General features: G+C 31.9%; 4 protein-coding genes across 7 annotated transcripts; 3 read left to right on the plus strand and 1 right to left on the minus strand.

Annotated features, from left to right (window-relative positions):
• The first annotated feature begins 210 nt into the window (after positions 1–210).
• On the plus strand, positions 211–6,756 carry Pdhb (Pyruvate dehydrogenase E1 beta subunit). 2 transcript variants are annotated; one of them, XR_012455545.1, is made up of 3 exons: positions 211–1,462; positions 3,321–3,471; positions 3,641–6,756. XR_012455545.1 is itself a non-coding variant. In XM_074118916.1 (2 exons), exons 1-2 carry the CDS (start codon positions 412–414, stop codon positions 3,362–3,364), a joined length of 1,095 nt encoding a protein of 364 aa, XP_073975017.1. In that variant the 5' UTR covers positions 211–411; the 3' UTR covers positions 3,365–6,756. The 2 variants fall into 2 exon arrangements, 1 of the variants encoding a protein (XP_073975017.1); XM_074118916.1 differs by having other exon boundaries at positions 3,321–6,756.
• LOC141449989 (uncharacterized) lies at positions 3,200–10,003 on the minus strand. 2 transcript variants are annotated; one of them, XM_074120041.1, is made up of 10 exons: positions 9,884–10,003; positions 9,293–9,351; positions 9,037–9,159; positions 7,584–7,693; positions 7,418–7,502; positions 6,775–6,839; positions 6,581–6,640; positions 6,416–6,469; positions 6,057–6,152; positions 3,200–3,423 (listed from the first exon to the last, which is right to left on the minus strand). In XM_074120041.1, the coding sequence occupies exons 3-10, from the start codon at positions 9,157–9,159 to the stop codon at positions 3,327–3,329; spliced, it is 690 nt and encodes a 229-aa protein (XP_073976142.1). In that variant the 5' UTR covers positions 9,293–9,351; positions 9,884–10,003; the 3' UTR covers positions 3,200–3,326. The 2 variants fall into 2 exon arrangements, with proteins under 2 accessions (XP_073976142.1, XP_073976092.1); XM_074119991.1 differs by lacking the exon at positions 9,884–10,003 and adding an exon at positions 9,437–9,615.
• LOC141449886 (omega-amidase NIT2) lies at positions 9,949–14,466 on the plus strand. Of its 2 annotated transcripts, XM_074119917.1 has the most exons (8): positions 9,949–10,071; positions 10,177–10,445; positions 10,779–10,925; positions 11,948–12,132; positions 12,316–12,484; positions 12,577–12,671; positions 13,282–13,420; positions 14,200–14,466. In XM_074119917.1, the coding sequence occupies exons 2-8, from the start codon at positions 10,427–10,429 to the stop codon at positions 14,292–14,294; spliced, it is 849 nt and encodes a 282-aa protein (XP_073976018.1). In that variant the 5' UTR covers positions 9,949–10,071; positions 10,177–10,426; the 3' UTR covers positions 14,295–14,466. The 2 variants fall into 2 exon arrangements, with proteins under 2 accessions (XP_073976018.1, XP_073975941.1); XM_074119840.1 differs by lacking the exons at positions 9,949–10,071; positions 10,177–10,445 and adding an exon at positions 10,465–10,611.
• Positions 14,467–15,171: 705 nt separating this feature from the next.
• Positions 15,172–19,301, plus strand: Sce (E3 ubiquitin-protein ligase Sce). The gene is made up of 2 exons (XM_074118674.1): positions 15,172–16,171; positions 17,222–19,301. The coding sequence occupies exons 1-2, from the start codon at positions 15,268–15,270 to the stop codon at positions 17,431–17,433; spliced, it is 1,116 nt and encodes a 371-aa protein (XP_073974775.1). The 5' UTR covers positions 15,172–15,267; the 3' UTR covers positions 17,434–19,301.
• Positions 19,302–20,158: the final 857 nt, after the last annotated feature.

A 20,158-nucleotide genomic window follows, 5' to 3' on the forward strand; every position in this document is an offset into this window, starting at 1 on the left:
TAAAATTGGTTAAGTCATTATTTATTATTAGACTTTTAAAACTAGTTTTTAATAAAGTTTATATTGTTTGCAATAAAAGTGTTGCACTGAAATTCTGTTTTCATTTATTTATACGTGAAATAAAATTATTTAATTTTCTATATTAGATCATTATTTTTTTTAGCTTTTAAATAATAAAAAAGTTGTATGCAAAGTTGAAACCTTTTACCTTTACAGATTAAGGTTATATAGTTCAATTGTCAACAAAGAGTCTAGGTTAGTTAGAAATGTATTTACGTAATTATTAATTAATCTCTTTTATAATTGTGAGAATTTTAGCCTGACAAAGAAACAACCTGTAATTTTCTCCCTTTTTTTTGAGATAAGAACTGATAATTGACTTTATATATCAAATTGAAAACGTAATAGGAAATGTTGCCAAATCGAAAAATGCTTCATCTACTTCGTCGTACATTTTCAACTTCAAATACAAGACTAGCTAAAAATATGACCGTTCGTGATGCACTTAATACAGCTATGGACGAAGAAATGGAACGTGATGAAAAGGTCATACTACTTGGAGAAGAAGTGGCCAGGTATGACGGTGCTTATAAAGTTTCTAGAGGATTGTGGAAAAAATATGGCGATCAGAGAATAATAGATACACCAATTACTGAAATGGGATTTGCCGGGGTTGCTGTCGGTGCTGCAATGGCTGGATTACGTCCAATCTGTGAGTTTATGACATTTAATTTTTCAATGCAAGCAATAGATCAAGTGGTTAATTCAGCTGCTAAAACATTCTACATGTCTGCTGGTACGATCAACGTGCCAGTTGTTTTCCGTGGACCGAATGGTGCGGCTGCCGGTGTTGCAGCGCAACATTCCCAGTGTTTTGGTGCTTGGTATGCACATGTACCAGGCCTTAAAGTGGTGTCTCCATACTCAAGTGAAGATGCAAGAGGTTTATTGAAATCGGCGATTAGAGATCCAGATCCGGTTGTGTGTTTAGAAAATGAGATTCTCTACGGTGCTGCGTATCCAGTGTCAGATGAAGCATTGTCAAAGGATTTTCTCATCCCAATTGGAAAAGCGAAAATAGAAAGAGCTGGTAAACATATAACCTTAGTCGCGCATTCCAAAGCTGTTGAAATTTGTTTAGAAGGTGCTAAAGAATTGGCTGGCAAAGGAATTGAGTGTGAAGTAATAAATTTAAGATCTCTTCGGCCTTTAGATGATGAAACGATTATAAAATCAGTAATGAAAACAAATCATCTAATAACAGTAGAACAAGGATGGCCTCAATTTGGTGTCGGAGCGGAAATAAGTGCAAAAATTATGGAAAGCGAAGCTTTTTACCATTTAGACGCCCCAGTTATTCGCCTAACTGGTGTTGATGTGCCAATGCCGTATGCTGCTGGCTTAGAAGTTTTAGCACTTCCTCGGCCTCAAGATGTGGTCTCCGCTGTTACAAAAGTTTTAGGTATTAAAATTAAATAAAGTACGTTTTATAAGAAATCAGTAGTAAATAATTTCCAAATTTTTAGGATGGAAAAAAAATTGAAGTTTTTTGCTGATGTCTAAAGTGTGCGCTTTAATAAAACAAATCAAAATTATGTTTAAATCATTCGTAAAATTCCCTTTTGTAGAAACTCTGTTAAGTGGAATGCAATTTAACATTCTGATTGCTGATTTTATTCATTTTTCTTGGTAAAGGATCCAACAATTTTTAATAAATTAAGCGCGCTTTTTTTCTGATGTTTTCTGATTTGATTCTGATATGGAAGAATAAAGTATTGAATGGGTTTTATGAGTGATTGATTATATGTAACTTGTAAACATTGATGCTGAGTATTGAGGTTACTATTTAGTTACCTAAAGTATAATTTACTAAGAGCAACTAAATAAATTATATTTAAGTTAGAAATTTAAACAAATTGCTAATTAGAATAGAAATCATTAAGAATTGATTATATATGACTTTCTACCAGACCAGATTTTGGCCATTTTTTTGTTTCATTTATTTATTTTTTTGCAGCTTTAATTTTCTTGAAATTATATTACATTTTAGTTATCAACATATTTTCAGAAATCTTTCTTATCAAAAAACTTGTTCACAGTTTGCAACTGAATAATTGCTATTCATACTTGGCGTAAACCATCTTTGAAGTGGTTAACAACTTCTTCAAAGCATTTTGGCGATCATATGTAAACCCAAAGCATAATAGCACTTGCCACAAATAATCGCAGTTATGTAGAGGGATTGCAAAGATAGTTGATGTATTTAAGTACTTGGATAACCATTGAAAAAGTACAAGCTTTTGACGCCTTTGGATCCTCACAAAATCAATTGTTTTTACATCAGCCTGATACTCTTACACAAATTACATTTCTGTATAGAGATTCTACGTTCGAGGAAGAAAGGGAGCACCCCGCACAATTTTATAACACAATAAAGTAACTTGGACTGGGCTTGAAACATTGTATAGTTCTTTAGAAACTTTTTTTTTTTTTTTACACCAACGCCATTGAAATATTCGGTCATATTCGGCATCTTTGGTCTTGTTCAGAGATTGACCTGTCAGCAACTAACCCTTATACTTCGACCTATGTGTTTTCCATTGCTGTCTGGAGACAATCCAGGGCAAGGGCGATTGTGGACTGTTTCACTGTAAAAAAGAAGAACTGTAAAAGCTTTATTTTTAAATTTCCTGAAATTCATCTTGTTATAGTTTTTGTAGTTTAAAAATATATCCACTTAGCTGCCTCTTCATGGAAATAGGAAAATCACTTCTTCAGCAAACTTACCATCCTTTGGATGTCTCTCATTGGGCAACAAATGCAGCAATTTCACCCAAAACTCTTTCTCAGTCTGAAGAGAGAACGGATTAGCCACCTTCTTCGGATGTTGAAGAGTTAGTGAAATGCTCACAGGTTTATGCAAGCGCAACAACTCGTAACTTGGATACAGCACTAGCTATGTAACATTTTTAGCTCCCTTCCCTCATTTATAGAGGCATCTTTCTGGTTTCATCACAATTGACTTTCATTAGAAAAGCAAAATGTAACGCGGAAATCACGAGGAAGTCATTCTAGTTCTTGTCAGACAACAAAACAAAACAAAAAATCGTATCACGATTTTACAAAAATAATTAACAACAATTTCACAATTCTTCACGCTTTTTTTTGTGTGTGAGTTTTAATCAATGGAAAAACCAAATCCAATAAATTAAACTATATTAAAATAGTTCAAATACATAATGTTGTGAGAAAAATAATTATTCCTTCAACAAATCCATATCTTGAACTTCTTAAAATGGTTATTCCTTATATTTTTCTAGGTGAATCTATGGCTTCGGAAAGTATGTCTGCCTCCCAGGCATAAAAGGACTCTTAATAGAGGATATAGATGAACACCAACTTCCTGGAGAGCATTCTTCTATTCTGGAGAAAACAGAAAGAGGTTTATTATTACTATGGTATTTCAGACAGGTAGTTTTTCTTTTTTTTTTTTGTTGATAAAATAAAGTAAAAAGTATTGGAAGTATAAACTATTTTACCAATTCATTACTTTTGGGGATTATTCTAATTTGATTTATAATAATATTTTTTCGCTCAATTGTGTATTTTAGTTTATTTTGTTAAATTATGTTTGTTTTAGAGTATTTATTTTTAAAATTATATTTTTATATGGGTGACCATTGCATACATTAGTAGACAGATATTTGCTTGTCAATCAAGAGACATAAGAGAAGACATGAATTTAATTGATTACTATCCGGCCAAAGAAAATGAAAAGAAGTATTTATTTTTTAGTATCTAGAAGGTACAAACAAATAAACAGATATTGTGTTTGGATTTTTAACTTTGTTAGCTACTTTAGAGTAATATTCATTTTTATTGTATCGAGGGATCGGTCAAATAAATACTTTAGCAAAAATTATTTCCAAAGTTTCGACAAATTAAGTCCAACATAAGAACTTCTTCTATTTTAATATATTAACAACTCTCTAACTGCATTGATTACATTTCAAAACCTAGTTCAAACAGTATCATTATATCACCGAGAACTTTTCTAAATTAAATTTTTCCGGAAAATAATTTAAAAAAAAAAAAAAGAAAGCTGCAGCCTAAAGAAAACTGAAGTTGATTAAATCTCGGAAAACTGGAAAATAAACTTTCGGGAAATTCGCCCATCTGTTCATTTAAACCATTGGTACATTCGAATGAACTCTACCGGTTCTTGGTGAAATCTAAACGAAATACAGTGTATTTGATCTACTCACCATTTTCTGCAAACAGGAAAAAAAAATTAAAAACATTTTTTTCACATTCTGGCGATAGAAAAATGATGGATACGAAGGAGTGGTAAGAAATTGAGATGGCAATATTTCTGGATTTAAGTTCCTAAATAAATTTAAATTGTCTACTTTGCTTTTATGACTTCCAGTTTGGAGGTATATATATTAACCAATTTCACAAAAATCAATTTAATTTACCTAAGACAAAATGAGATTTAACATTTTTATAAAACACCATTCTAAGATAGGACTTAAAAGAGATCACACATTTTTCAAAACATTGGGAATATTTTTTTTATATTCTTTTTAATTCAACGCATCAACATCTGATGTGATTAGACTGCGAAGTCTAATTTTAATTGTATAGCACGTCTGTTTTTTAAGTCAAAAAAAAGTATTTATTTGATCGAACAAAAAGAAGGATTGATTGTTGTTTTATATAAATATTTCAATTTAAATCTATCAAGAGCTTTAATCAAATAATTAAAAAAACTCTTTTGCAGAAAAAGCTGTGCTTATGCAACAAAATGATTCCGCGCTGCTTAATAGTAACGTTTATAAAACTCCTGTTTTCTAAGAGGTTTTCAAATTTTCATTTATCGTCATCGATTAATTCAACTGGTTTCTTTATAAAGTTTGACTTCCACTAATGGTAAGGATACTGTCAGCAGTAGCTGACTTTAGATTAACTCTATGAAGATGGATGAAAATTGGAAATGAGCCAGAATTAAAAGAAAGAAAAAAAAAAACGCGTGCTGCATTAGAGAAAATCAAATGATGCTTTTTTCTTCTTCTTCTTTTAAGAAAACGCCCTGATTAGAAGAACTATTTTCTGTTGTGGAGATGTGGAGGATCGTAGGTAAAATGAGAAGATGTACAGGATGACTAAAGTAGGCTCCTCTTTGCCCGTGATTATCTTTGAACCATTCATTCTAATTTATTCAGCTCAGATGGGCTGACGGCAGGGTAAAATACTAGACCTTGGATCTGGTGATTAAATAATTTAGAGTAGGTCTATTTCACAGGCGCCAAAAAGAGGCTTATTTTGCCGACCTCTTGCAGTTCTACTTAAGAGAAACCATCCCACAGAAAATGGTACCTTTCATTTGTTCTCTAAATGTCAGTGGTGAACTCTTCGCAAACCAATGATTTCCATCAGAAAGGATAGAAAATACTGGCCCCCCAAATGAGAGCTACTATTTCTTAAAACCAGTACCTGATAGCTTTTCGTGAAAACAATAATAATGTTCGATATAGAGTGAAGCTGCTCTCTCCGTCCCAGGTTATTGAATCTTTCAAGGATCAGGTAGCTTGCCTGGTCCGTTATCCTCGTTGGGCGATTGTGATTTGAGTTGCGTCTCAATTCAGCTCATGTCAAAATTATACGAGCTAAGGGAATTAAATTCAGGATATGTGGTCCGAACACATTGCCTGTGGAAGAGCTAACGCTGTAACAAGTCCTAAGTGGATTAGGAATACGTTCAAACTTACGACCTAGCCCATTGTTTTTAATTTGGAGGCAGCTAAAAGGCCACTCATTCTAAAAAAAAACGTCTCTAAAATTCTTTGACGGAAAATGAATAACTTCACTCAGCTCTGAACGTCTTGAATAAAATCTATGACCAAGCTAAATGACTATTTTTTTGTTATCCTTTTGAAATAAAACTGAGAACGTCGTTAATAAAAGGTTCTGCATGAGAGCTTGTCCTTTTACAAAGATTTTCAGTGATTTAATAGTATTTCTATGGTTATTTTGAATGAATACAATCCAGTTACCCTTTTGAAGCGAATGACGGTGATTTAGAGCTCATTATGAATGTTTGGTTCATCCTACCACCAGGTGTATTTGGTTTTAACATTCTCATATTGTCTCTGTAAAATAAATGTTTTTTATTAAGTTCTGTTCTTTTAATTGAAATAATAAACAATCTATTACTTCTGTACAAAAAAAAAAAATACTCAATGTTATGTAATGTACAAAACATAAGTTGTGATATTTGTTTAAATTAAGTCCAAATAATTGAAATATTGTGATAAGATTCAAAAAAATATTTATACTGCAAGAAAATAATGTTTTAAAGTTTAAAAAGTAAGAAATAATATTTATTAATAATTATTATTATTTTAATATTTACCTGAGCGCACATCTATTTTTCATAAGTGCTGCTAAAGGAGTCATTCTTTGAGGCCTTTAAAAACAAGAGAGAAGGTAAAAAAGCATAAGCAATAAAAATATTACATAAAAATAGAGTTCAATACTCCAAAAACTAAATACTTTGTTTTTGACAAAAGCAACTTACTGACTGTTCAAGCTGTCATTTGATGGTGATGAAGCTAAAAAACCTGTGGTTTTACTGCTGCTACATATGTTCCAACAAAGTAAAATAATTTTGTTAAAAAAAAAAAAGAACAGAACAGTATTGTATTGTTTAAAATAAAAATAATAATAAAGTTTTACGAGATTTAAAAAAAAAAATCATCAAAAATCATTTACCTTGGTTTAAATAAATGTTTATTTTCTGCAGAACCGACACTCCGAGCTCCAAAACTCCTGTTTCCCTAATATAGTAATATAAATGAGAAAAATCCTGATTAGATATGTATTTAAACAAAACATATGATTTGTTACCAAACTGTTACTACTAAAATTTAGACTTCCTATTGGTTATATTTTTTAATTTTTTCTTCTGTTTTCCACAAGAATTAGTTTTTTATATTTTATAAATTGTTCCGGATTTTTTCCAATTTTGATTAGGTATCTGTTTAAATTTTAGATGGTTGTCTTTGCAACTCAGATACTTGCAATATTTATAAGTACACGAGATAAATGGAAAAATGAAAGATCAGGAATTAGATTGAAGTGATGACTGTTGGACTTGAATCTGCCACTTGAAGAGAAGTACTATTATGTAATAGCTGAAGAAAACCACTAAGAGTAGAAATCTTAGAGCAAAAAAACAAGCATTAGGAAAGGGATTACTCGTCACAGAACGGTGGATTCTCAAACCAGAGGACCAAAGTTCGTACACATCCTAGAAGCCCTCTATCCAGTGGTGTCCCTTATCAACCCTGTCCAGCAGCTAAAAGTGATTCAAAAAGTGAATTTATTCTTCAAAGAAAAGAAAATAAATACTTACACCACCGAACAGATCTTGCAAATCAGTTATAGGCGCTTCCTTTGCAGAATAAGATGTTCTCGTTTGTTTGAGGTGAATAACTTCTCTTAAATTAAAAATATATATAGTAATGTATAAATATATAATATGTATTAGAAAGAAAAAAAAATGATTGATTAATTGATACCTTTTAAGCAGTTCATTTTCCTCCAATAATAATTCAATTTTTTTCTTAAGAACATCTATTTCAGATGTTTTCTTATCTAATAGAGATTTAGTTTTTAGAAAATTAGTTTCCTATATCAAATAATACATAAATTGTTAATTTTTAGCCGCAAAAAACTAAATAATAATTATTTAAAAGCGGATCTAGTTAAACACGGAGGTTTTTTTGATGTCACAGTCTTTGAGAGAACTTATACATAACAGATAAAACAGGAAAAAATCTATTAACATATTTAAAGGGTATTTTTGAACTATGGGATTTCATTTATGGAAAATGTTCTGATTGTTTAAGTGGCAAGTAGTAAATAAAGCAATGTAATGGAGCGAGCGACTGGATGAGGATTTTTAAGACTTGCCTTGCTTTGAAGTTTAAAGAAGACTCGTTGGAAGATCTCATGAAGAGCATATAAAAACCTTACTAACTAGAGAACCCAAAAAGTATCTCATAATTGCAATAACCACGTTATGTTGGATGCTTTTCCTCTCCTAATAGCCCACTAGATCCTCATTTGAAGTGGTTCCCAAACGTTTTTTTGTGATCTTATTTAGGGATTAATTTATTGCCCACCAATTAAAAAATAAAATACAAAACAAATGCAGCAAATACAAATGTGATTTATTATCTTTAATGAAATGGATGAGTCATGTTGTTGTTCTGTAGATGTGATAGTATTATAAAAATCTCCTAATCTACAGCTAATTGATAGTGTAGCAGTACTTTATGAGCTAAATTTCGCAAAGGTAAGACTTTTGACAATTTGTTCAGTGATTTCAGTTATAATTTCACCTCAAAACTATTCTTTAATTCACGGAATTCTTCTTCAGAATTCACAGAAGCGTTTGAAACATACTGTGTAGAGAATGTATAGGTCACAAGTGCACATACTTTTCTTCTGGAAAAATTATTTTCAATTTTTTTCACAGGATTTTTCCTGCGCACTTTAAAACCGAAGCTTTTACGCCCTCAATGTGTCAGAAACATGGGCAATTTATTTCCTTTTAACTTCTTGCATGAGTACTGTATCTATTCTTACAAATGATTTAACTATTGACGTTCCAGTTCATAGCAGTAATGCATTAACTTTATTTTTTGAAAGATTTGCAAATAGATGGATATTTTTTGTAAGGAGATAATGCGTTCGTTTTCAGTGAAGTAAAAAATCTACTCAAAAACTATTCGAAAGTCATTGTGCTTCTCGATGAAACACAGAGCACATAATTTCGTAGAGAACGTCTAAAGTAAAGAGTGTGTATTGAGAAAATTTCGCAATATATTTTTGAGAAAATGTTATTGAAAATTAAAATACTTATTAGATATTATATTCACAATCCAACAACCCTATGAGCTAATTGAGAATCGCGATTCACAGTTTGGGAAACGCTTGGCAAGTATAATACAGACAATAAGAACTAACCAGTTTTGGTACGTATTCTTCCATGTACATAATGCAATGTTTATTTTGTACGAGAAGTGTTTTCATAATTTTCTTCATTTCTTTAACTGGATCAACAAAATATAACTGTAAATGTGGTGGCATCTAAAGAAGTAAAAGAAGATATGAAACTGAAAGGAATGCGCATAACATAATTTAAAGTAGTAGATAATAAATTAAAAATACATTTCAAATGAAATGAAATGTAGAATTCACAAAACAAAAAATATAAGCTTACATCTCTTGTTAATTCCAAAGTTTTACAATCAGACTGGCATACTTTACATTTTGAAGCATCTTAAAAAAATAATAATAAGAGGTTAAAGCAATATTCTATATCAAATGAAAAATTACACAAAATCTCCTAATACAAATACCCTACTTATACTTAAACAATTGTTGCAAAAGCTGTGACCACAACTTGTTAAACAAAATTTCAAATTTTTTGGTGGTCCAGGTTGAGCAAAACATGAATTACAATGGAAGAAATCCATCATATTTTTTTTATAAATTTAATCATTGACACTAAGATAAAATGTAAAAATTGGCTTAGAAAAAACAAAATGAATTAAAATGCACATAAATAATTAGCTGAAGTTTAAATCAAATTGACAAAACTACAGACATGGCTGACAACAGAAATATTTTATAAATAAAAATTATAAAAATTTATATTTGCTCTTTTAAAACTTTAATAAAAACTTATCAAAATTATTAAACTCCATAATTTATTATATGTATTTTAATAAAGATTCTCTGAGTGTGTTTGAAGTTTAATGATTTTTAAACCCCCTCCTGAAAATACAGTAAGAGAAATATATTATGTCACCTTATCATTAAATTTAAATATATGTATGTATATCTCTTCTATCATCGAGCAATTTGTGTGTTTTTTCTTCATTGGGAGAAATACTTTATTACATTTTATTTTAGAGACTTGCTTAATTTAACATATGTATCAAAATATATAAATATAGTCTTATGGTGAGGCGTAAAATTCACTAATTTAAATGCAGAGTAAGTCAGCTAATATTTTACCACAGAATTAATTAAAGCAGTCCTAGGTTTAAATTAAATAATTAAAAAACTTAATAAATATATAATTTTATGTTATATATTGAGGTAAAAAGTAGCTTTGACCCAAGTTACTGGTCCAAGTATGGAGAGCAAATGGCCTGTCAGTTATCACAACAAATCGCTGTTATCATTAGCTGCTGCTGTCAATATCAGTGCAGATATAAGCGGGAATGAAAATTTGCAGGAATTTCATTCAATTCATCATACTCAAAATAGGTAATACAGATAAATTTCAAGAGGAAAACTATTCATATCGATAATCACTGATCGTGGAAAGTTTCAAGATAACCTCAAAATGAGTGCATTAAAAAGATGTAAGTAATATTTTTTTATTAGCATTTTACGTTTACCACTAATAGATGTAGGAAAAAAAATATATTCCCTTCCCACAGCTACCCCTCACGTCATCAGTTTTTTTTACATGTCCTGAAAAGTTTATGAAAATGGGCGAGTGTTTTGAAACTTTTATACTAAAAAAAGGTAAGCAGTGTTGGGAATCTAAAAAATTAATAAGCAGGGCTAAACAGTTTTTTATTTTGTTATTTTTTCTAATTTTGTAATTTAAAGTGCCTTTTATCTTAATAAAACAATTCATTAATCATCCTAAAATGACCGAAATTTCTATTTCACATTTTAATTATTTACAGGTTTCAAAATAGCTCTTATTCAGATGAAAGTGGGCAAAGATAAAACTGAAAATATTAAACGTGCCGTTAATATGATCTCTGAAGCAACAAAATGTGGATCAAATATGGTTGTATTGCCAGAATGTTTTAACTGCCCTTATGGAACAAGTAGGTTATCATAGCTTAGTAATTCCAATTATTTATTAGTTTTCCGTTAATAATAAGCAAAAATGTGAAACTCACGTATTGATATGACCAATTGCTGGAAAGGTGATGGAAAACTAGCTTATTGCGAGTGTGTATGAAACATGGAAGTCAATTTATTGGAGCACCTAACATATTTAGGGAAAACTAAATATCAAATACACCAACATATCAGTATCGACAATGTGGAGTGAATGCCTTATGTACGTTTCTCTAGGTGCTAAAATATTTAATTACAAACTTAGTTTGGACAAGGTTGGATGTGCAGTGCTGGGAATATCTTAATACCGTTTATTAAGATTATATAGGAAAATTTAACTTTCACTTAACTCTTAAAAATAAAAATTCCATTCCAAGATTTCACCTCAACTATTAGATCTTCCATAACAGATATATGGCAAAAACAGTATAACAATAACAAAGAGAAAGGAAGATTCTATAAACTTTTATTCCCCAAGTTAAAGAGACGCCCGTGGTTTGCTAAAATGTCAGTTAGTAAATCAACAGTGACCAGTATATGCAGAATACGAAGCAATCACCTTATATGTAGAGCCTACTTGAATAAGTTAAAAATAGTTAACTCTCCGCTATGTCCCAGATGTGGGGTTTGGGAAGATCTAGAACATGCGATGATGATATGCCCGTACTATGGAACTGCAAGAGACCCTCTCATTAATATAATAAACATGAAACATGTCCCTTCAATTATAATACAATCATTTTAAGCAAGAACATAGAGGTATTACAAGCAATAGTCACTTTTTATATGAATTATAAAAAGAGTTTTATATACAATCATAATACTAATAATTAAAACTTTCCTAAAAATCTTACTAACGTAAATGGCTATATAGTGTGTAAGCTAAAGCCAAAAAAAAAAAAAAAAAACTTTCACTTATAAACTGTACCTTTTTTACTTTGCAGAAAGTTAGTGAACATAAACTTGATAACTCGTAACTCTGAACCCGAAAGTTTTTATTTTTCAGATTATTTCGCGGAATTTGCAGAAAAAGTACCAGGTGGAGAAAGTTGTAATGCATTATCGAATGCAGCTAAAGAAAATAAGGTTTATTTAGTAGGAGGTTCATTGCCGGAAATTGAAGATAATAAATATTATAATACTAGCACGGTGTGGAATCCTAAAGGAGATATGATTTGTAAACATAGGAAGGTAATGGTATTTTATTTTAGCATTAAATTTAATTAAATTAAATAGTAATGTTAATTTTGTGAATTTAATAGATAATTTTTTCAAGGTGAGATAGATTATTTCCCATTTCTGTTGTAATTGTACTGCAATAAAATTTTCTTTTATCTTCATTTATTTAGTGCTTATTTTCTTTTCTTTTCACAGATACATTTATTTGATATAGATATCCCGAACGGTATTAGATTTAAAGAATCTGATGTTCTGACTGCTGGTAACTGTCTTTCCGTTTTTGATACAGAATATTGTAAAGTGGGAATTGGCATTTGTTATGATGTTAGATTTAATGAATTGGCTCGTTTGTACAGGAAATTAGGTGAGTTTGTTCTTCCTGAGAAATAATAGGAAGTTTTTAAAGAATGTTTCCACTAGAAACCACTTAGATACCGTCTATTGTGATCACAATAGGAGCTGATCTTATAGTGTATCCTGGAGCATTTAACATGACAACTGGGCCATTACATTGGGAGCTTTTACTCAGAGCCAGAGCTGTGGATAATCAGGTGAATCTGATGGATTGTTTATGTTCAGTTTAATTAATTGTATCCAAATATTAAAACTATTAAAATTTATTATAAATTGGTTAAAACGAGAGTTTTGTCGGTAGCAGTGGGATAGTGACCAAGAGGAGGAGGACTAGTAGTAATATGGCGATAGAAAGAAATATGCTAAGAATGCAATACACTTCCTATTCACCTAATTATAAGCCAAAGCCACCGTTGTAAGCTGTTTACTTTGGTACCTCCAGCACTCTGTAGCGGAGAGGCCACGAAGGATCAGCTGAAGGGGTGAACGGTTAAAAAACCTTCAGGGAAGCCCATTGAGGATAAATTGAGACGTGAGTGAGACGTGAAAATTCCTGTTCTCCAAAACAGAAGTGACGAATAAGAAAAGAAAGCAGCTTCCGGCTGGTCCCAGACGAAAGGACTGGATGTCGAAGAGTGTGTGATAATCGCTAAGAAAGGTGTTAACCAAATACTTAGCACGGTCTAACTATTCGCCTTATTTTCTCACTGTCCGGAATTAACTTCATTTCTCCAATTAAATTTTCATTTTTAGAATTGATTAACCTTCTCATGTAGTTTCATCTATACAGAGGTATATTGATTTCAGGTGTTCGTAGCTGGTGTGTGTGGTGAACGAGATTTAAACGCAAGTTATACAGCTTGGGGACATTCCATGTTGGTGAATCCGTGGGGAAAAGTTCTCGTTCAAGCTGAACACGATCAAACCATACTTTATGCAGATATTGGTACTTTCATTATTATTGTTTATGTTTATTTGTTATCTTAATGTTGTGAAATATTAAAAATTACTCTAATCTAACTGTCATCCTCAAACTCGAGACGTGGGTAAGACATGTTAAATGTGCAGTGCTGGGGATAGCTTAATACCTTTTATCAAGATTATATAGGAAAATGTAACTTTTAATTATAAACTGCACCTTTTTACTTTGCAGAAAGTTAGTATACATAAACTTGATAGCTTAACTCTGAACCCAAACATTTTGTCTTACAATACTCCTTTACTCATCAAAAACTTCGTAAGAGCTCCACATTTGGAGCAATATCAGTAATCTAGTCATGTCTTTTCTGGAAAACTTTTCCGGATAAAGTGACATGATATGTTTGAGTTCAAATATCCTCCAACGTTTAAAGAAAATCCAGTGCAGTTTACGGACAACATATCCTATTCCAGGGATCTATCGCTTGTCCGCGGTTTCGCTCTATAATCGAAAATAAGCTGTACACCATACCATGGTTCTCTTTTCAAGGAATCAATAGCACGCAGGAGCGTAGGTTCGTAATCCTTGAAATTCAATAGGGGATTTATTGGCAGTTTAAGGCTACCAATTTTTTTTTTTTTTTTTAGAAAATTTCAGAGTCAGAAAAAAAAAAACTTTCAATTTTCTTCTTTTGACTTGCCTTAAAAATTGTTGCGTTGAAAATTCGAAACTAAATAAAAATTATGAGAGAAAATAATAAAAGACAAATTTTGATCCTATTTAACCATTCTAATGATTTGTTCCAGATTTAAAAGAGTGCGAAAATATGCGACAGCAGATACCAGTTGAAACCCAAAGAAGGACTGACATATACGATACCATTGTTAAAAGTAATTTATGATAGTTTTAAATAAATTTATGGTTGGGGGGGCCTCACCAATTTATTATTATCGAAAACGTTTCATCATTGTAGAAGTAAAGTTGAAATAACTGGGGAAATTTTTATTTTTGTTACTTATCTAAATGTTGAAATTATCTTGAAGATTACTAATAAATAAACTTTGACTGGTGAATATTAATATTTTAATTGCCTCTTATTTATACCTAAATTGATAAAAATAATTAGCCACATATAAAAAGTGGCAAACTAAATTCAGGTATATTTAAAAATGGATGTTCTAATAGCTTTTTTTAGTGCACTGCCTGCAGGGTTCTCCTAACAGACAACACTGTCACTGAGCTGAAAGAAGTTCCTAAAAAGAGGCCTACAGCTGGATTCGAACCCGGGATCTCCGCATTGGAATTCAGTACACGCTATCCGCTAAGCTAATTTCTTCCCTTGGCAACTAAGTTAGCAATTTCTGCAGCTAAAATTGAACTGGTTCTAACATATTTCCACTGTAACCTATGATTGCAAATATAATATTTGCAGATGGAAATCTGGCATTAATAACAACCTAATCTACCTGCCCAACATTCTGTTGGAAATGCAGCCAACATATGACTTTGATTATTTTACGGACGCACCTAAATACAGGAATGTTATTGCTGCTTGAAAAAAATCATGCTTGTCCCTCTCAACCTTACAGCCAAATCCAAATCTAAAATTATAGGTTAGTGGGGGCGCGAATATTACCGACTTTTTCAATTACAACTAATCTAATTTATTATGAAATAAAAAGTCAATGATATTTTAAACTAAATGTTTCAAGCATTGAATCTGAATTTTGAAATTAATAAAAACGAATATTTTTTCTGTCGTTATTAGAACATCACTGAGTGCAAACTTGAGTACATCTCGTTGTTTGGTTAGTGTATATGTGTACTGTTTTTGTTTACAGTTTTTCAGTCTTGAGAATTTAATTGACTTTATAATGGCTTCTACAAGTGACCAGTTGGGTTTAAATAAAACTTGGGAACTCTCACTTTATGAATTGCATCGGACCCAACAGGATGCTATCACAGACAATACTGAAATAGCTGTATCTCCAAGAAGTTTACACAGTGAACTAATGTGCCCGGTATGTTTAGATATGTTAAAAAAGACAATGACCACAAAAGAGTGTTTACATAGGTTTTGTTCTGAATGTATTATAACTGCACTCAGATCAGGTAATAAAGAGTGCCCTACTTGTCGTAAAAAATTAGTGTCAAAGAGGTCTTTAAGGCCTGATCCAAATTTTGATTTATTAATTTCAAAGATTTATCCAAGTAGGGATGAATATGAAGCACATCAGGTAAGAGTTTTGGAAAAATTGAATAAAAGTCATAGTCAAGCAGCTTTGATGAATTCTATCAATGAAGGTATTAAAATGCAAAGCCAGAATCGTCTTCAAAGATCTAAGAAAGCATTAAACGATGTAAACGTTGATGGTGTAGCTGGTAGTTCTTCACAGGATGTTAATTATGATTCTAAATCCTCCACAGGAATTTCACCAGCTACTGGCCATAATAATAATAAAGCACCTTCAGAAAGTTCTCATTCATCATTTACAATGCAAAACCAATTGTCAAATGATGATTCGAATGGTCCTAAAATGGCTAAAAGACTTAAAACTGAACCATCTTCATCGGATGAATCTGGTGATTCAAGTGTCGATGCTTCTGGTGGCCACGATTCTGTGACTGAAGGTGAAGGTCCATCGGATTTACTTTCAGTTGATGAAATTGAATTAGTATTCAAACCACATCCCATAGAAATGTCAAGCGATAATGGTTTGATGCGAGCCCTAAAGGATAATAGCATAAGATACATCAAAACAACTGCAAATGCTTCAGGTATTTTTCTTTTTTAATTGAGGTGTTATTGAACATTTTATGTTTTATGTAAGGAATATTCTGTTTCTCTATTTCAATACATCTGTCGAGCAGAACGTGAGATTATATAGGAAGTGGCTACACACCAAATCCACTGCGACCTGAAAGATCTGTTGTGGCTTCTAATATATCAGTGTTTGCGTTTACATTTAGGCGCCTGTAAACTATGTAAGCGAGTAATTAGTAAGTGTATGGTGAGGGAGCTCAAGTTTTTCTGTGGGTTCGTCAAACCCAATAGTTGCGCATATCAATTACCTCTGCAGACGTTTTGTGTAGAGGATAAGTGATGTGTCAGTGTATATGTTAGACCCGTTAACCTGCTAACATCACTGAACAAGTAAAGTACGAGTAGTTCTCTTCCCGTGGATTCCAGTCCTCTTCTTACTGAATTTAAGGAGGCCAGTCACCAGACTATTCCAGTTTCTGTTTCGTTTAAAAGTCTCCACGGTTCTAGTTTAGCACAGCTTTTGAGCTATCCTCTTTCCGTGTTTTTTTCTGTATTCGCACTCCACTGCTTGTAATGTTCTCTCCAATGTCGTTGCTTAAGAGAGTTCATAACGGTGTCTTTATTTATATTCAGGGCAGATTCTGGACAGCTGAAAGAGTGTGCAGCCATTCTTATCATCCAGTCCGTGGGCAATTTCATTTCGCTTTGAAAACTAATATATGCCAAATTACCCCAATAGCTATGCACTGAGAAAGATGCATCAAGTAGTACACTCCCAAATAAGAGCTAAGTTAGTTTTTAGAAGCTGTCAATATTTTTAATGCAGCGTAGGTGTCCATAAAGATGAGCGCATCTCTTTTAAACTTATTTCTCTGATATACCTCAGCGCATTTATTAATGGCAAAACTTTCAACCTGAATTTCTAAGAGTCCTTCAATATAGAACTCTGCAATCATTCCATAGTCTTCACATGTATTCCACATCTAAAGCATTTTAGATAATATTGAATTAATTAATTAAGAATATTGCTTTATATTGAATGTATTTTTTTTCTTTCTGTACAGTGGATCATCTAAGTAAATACTTGGCAACAAGATTAGCTCTGGATTTAGCGTCCGAATTACCAGACAGAAGCCTTAACTTTTGCATCTATGTATGCCCATCACCTGGCCAATATATTGCACTCAACGGAAGTCAGACGTTACGATTAGTAAATGATAAATATTGGAAAATGAACAAACCATTAGAAATGTTCTATTCGTGGAAGAAAACATAATTGTTGTAATATTTTTTGTTTATTAAAATGATTGCGAACGTTGTTCATAAAAAAGATTTGCAAGGTATTTCATATTTCATGTATGGAAATATTCTATGATTTTGTTTAAATGGTTTGTTTGAACGATTGAAACTTATTTATTTTAGTGACAGAATGTTTAATGGTTAATGGAGATAGCTTCTTTGTTGACTATTTGGAATTAAGGCTAGTATTTATTAATTACAAAGTCGTTTATAATAAAGGCAACTTTATTAAATTTTTCTTGAATAATTTATCTTAGACTGATCGGAAATCCACATTGAATGTGATTTTTTTTCCATCCATCTTGCGGATCTTCTGCGCAGAGTTGATCTGAAGTGTTGTTACCAAGATATCTTTTGGCTTCTTCTTAAATCTCGTCAAAACTTGCTTTCTTTTGGATATTTCTGCGATCAATATTTCTATGAACATAATCGAGCTTGGTATTGTTGAAATAATTTCCTGAAGAATTATTCCTGTCTCGGCTCAAAAATTGTTTATTAAGAAAGTGGCTAGCCACTCGGCTCGAATATATTCAAATCATGAGATACTTCTACTCCTAAACACCATCAATTAGCTCACTAGAAATGTACCAATTGGAAAAATGATTAAACAGCCAATTTTGAAGAAATCTGAATTAATCGAAATTCTAATTCAAAGAAGATCTTAGTTGCTTTTATTTTAAAACGACTGCATAAAAATAATTAGCTAGCCTTAATTTAACAAAAGTTATTTTTTAAATTAAACAGCTTGCTGTTTAAATTTAATTTATCATTACTGATCCATTGTCCTATTAAGAGAGGTTAGCTTTAAGTAAAAGATAAAAAGTAAGTTATATTACTTTAACTGAAATGATTAGATAATTTGTTACAAAGTTTAAATTTATTATTTAAAAAAGTAAAAAATGTACATTGGTCAGAATAATTTTCTTTTGATTTGAATTTTATTAACTTTAATGTAATGTTAGTTCTTTGTAAATTTTTGATTTGAAGCAAATGTTCAAAATAATACAATAATTTTGATTAATCTTTTTATTAAATATGATTAATTAGTTTTTATTAAACTAATGAAGTTTATTTCACCTAAACCTGAAGCTTGATCAGTTAAGTAGCTTTGAAAGCAAATTATTCCACTTTCCAAAAAAAAAAAAAATCTTATCAAATAGTAAACCTTTCTCGAAATGATAGTCGAACTCCATGGAGACACCTTTTTAGCTTTACAGAGTCCAAAATCCACAAGAATGTGTTAAATTGAGTTGGGAATTAATCTTATTCAACAGCTTCCTTCGCAAGCGGGGAAAAATACAGTCAACCCTCCTATAACACGTTGAGTGCGTACCGCGTTATATGGAAACCGCGCTATAAGAAACTCGGATTTAACTGTACAAACCAGGCTAATTCGTAGCGCGTTGCATGGAAACCGCGCTATAAGAAACTCAGAATGATATCACATCATTCGTACCGCGTTATATGGAGACCAATAAATACAAAAGACAAGATAAATTATAAATTATTTTTATTGAATTGAAGAGTTCATATAAGGAAATGATAAATAAAAATGAAACAAAAATTGAAAGAAATATAGAAATAAAAATAATATTTTAATAAAAGGGAAGGGATTAGCTATGAGGTTAGCATACTGGACTCCCACGCGGAGGTCCCGGGTTCGAATCCAGCAGCTGACCCTTAGATTTTCTCTTCCTAGGAGCTTCTTACAGCTCACTGTCCGGTGATGGACAGTGTTGTCTGTAACGAGAGAACACTGTCCGGAGGCCGGCAGTGCACTGGAAAAAGCTCCGGGCGCTAATGACCTCAGCTGTTGATGCGCCAAAAAAAAAAAAAATTAATAAACTATTAGATATTTTTAATTATAACAGTTAAAAAGGTTATAGAAATTTAAAATGGATTCTAGTGATTGCTGTTAAAGTTTTTTTAGTTAATAACTCTAATGGTTGCAGAAAAAATATAATATTTAACTCGAGTATAAAGTATTTTCCTCACACTCGGTAATTTGCACTTGCACTCGCCTCGCTTCGCTGAAGAAGAATATTACTTGCAGTATTGTGTAATGTTGTCCAATTATAAACCGTTTGAGTGCCACGGAGCGATTTTGCGCTTCTTCGCTGTCGCTAGAACAGTGCCAGCAACAAAATTTTAGAAAGAATTGGTCACCAACGAAACGTACTGTGAAAGAGCTCTCTGAGACGACTGAAACCGATGTCGTAAAGGGCTAAGAGATAAGTTTGAATGTTTATATAAACATATCCAGTTAAAATAATTCATTGGTTGCACGGAAAGAACTGATGGGGCGTTATTGAACGGAAACCGCGCTGTAAGAGTACCGCGTTATAGGAGGGCTGTCGCAATTTCAGCTCCGCGTTATATGGAAACCGCGTTCTGAGAGTACCGCGTTATAGGAGAGTTGACTGTACTTCTTTTGCTAGGTAACTTTTGGCTGGTCTTGTTGTAAAACCTGTGCAACTATTCCCTCTTTTATTTTATTTTTCCATTCTACCTTCTTCATTTAGGTGATGACTGTCACTATTTCATTATCTTGACAAGTTATTGAAGGTAAAACATTTTTTAAATTTAGGCGAGTTAAAAAAGTTTATGACTAGTTTATCTACTACTGAGTTTATTGCAATTTATCTTTCCAATATTTTTAAAAACCTTTCAGCTTTTTTTTATATCGACAAGTTTTATTTCTG

The sequence above is a fragment of the Rhodnius prolixus genome, unplaced genomic scaffold (assembly GCF_049639745.1).
Source record: "Rhodnius prolixus isolate KJV_2025 unplaced genomic scaffold, Rpr scaffold_1, whole genome shotgun sequence".
Taxonomy (NCBI): Eukaryota; Metazoa; Arthropoda; class Insecta; order Hemiptera; family Reduviidae; genus Rhodnius; species Rhodnius prolixus.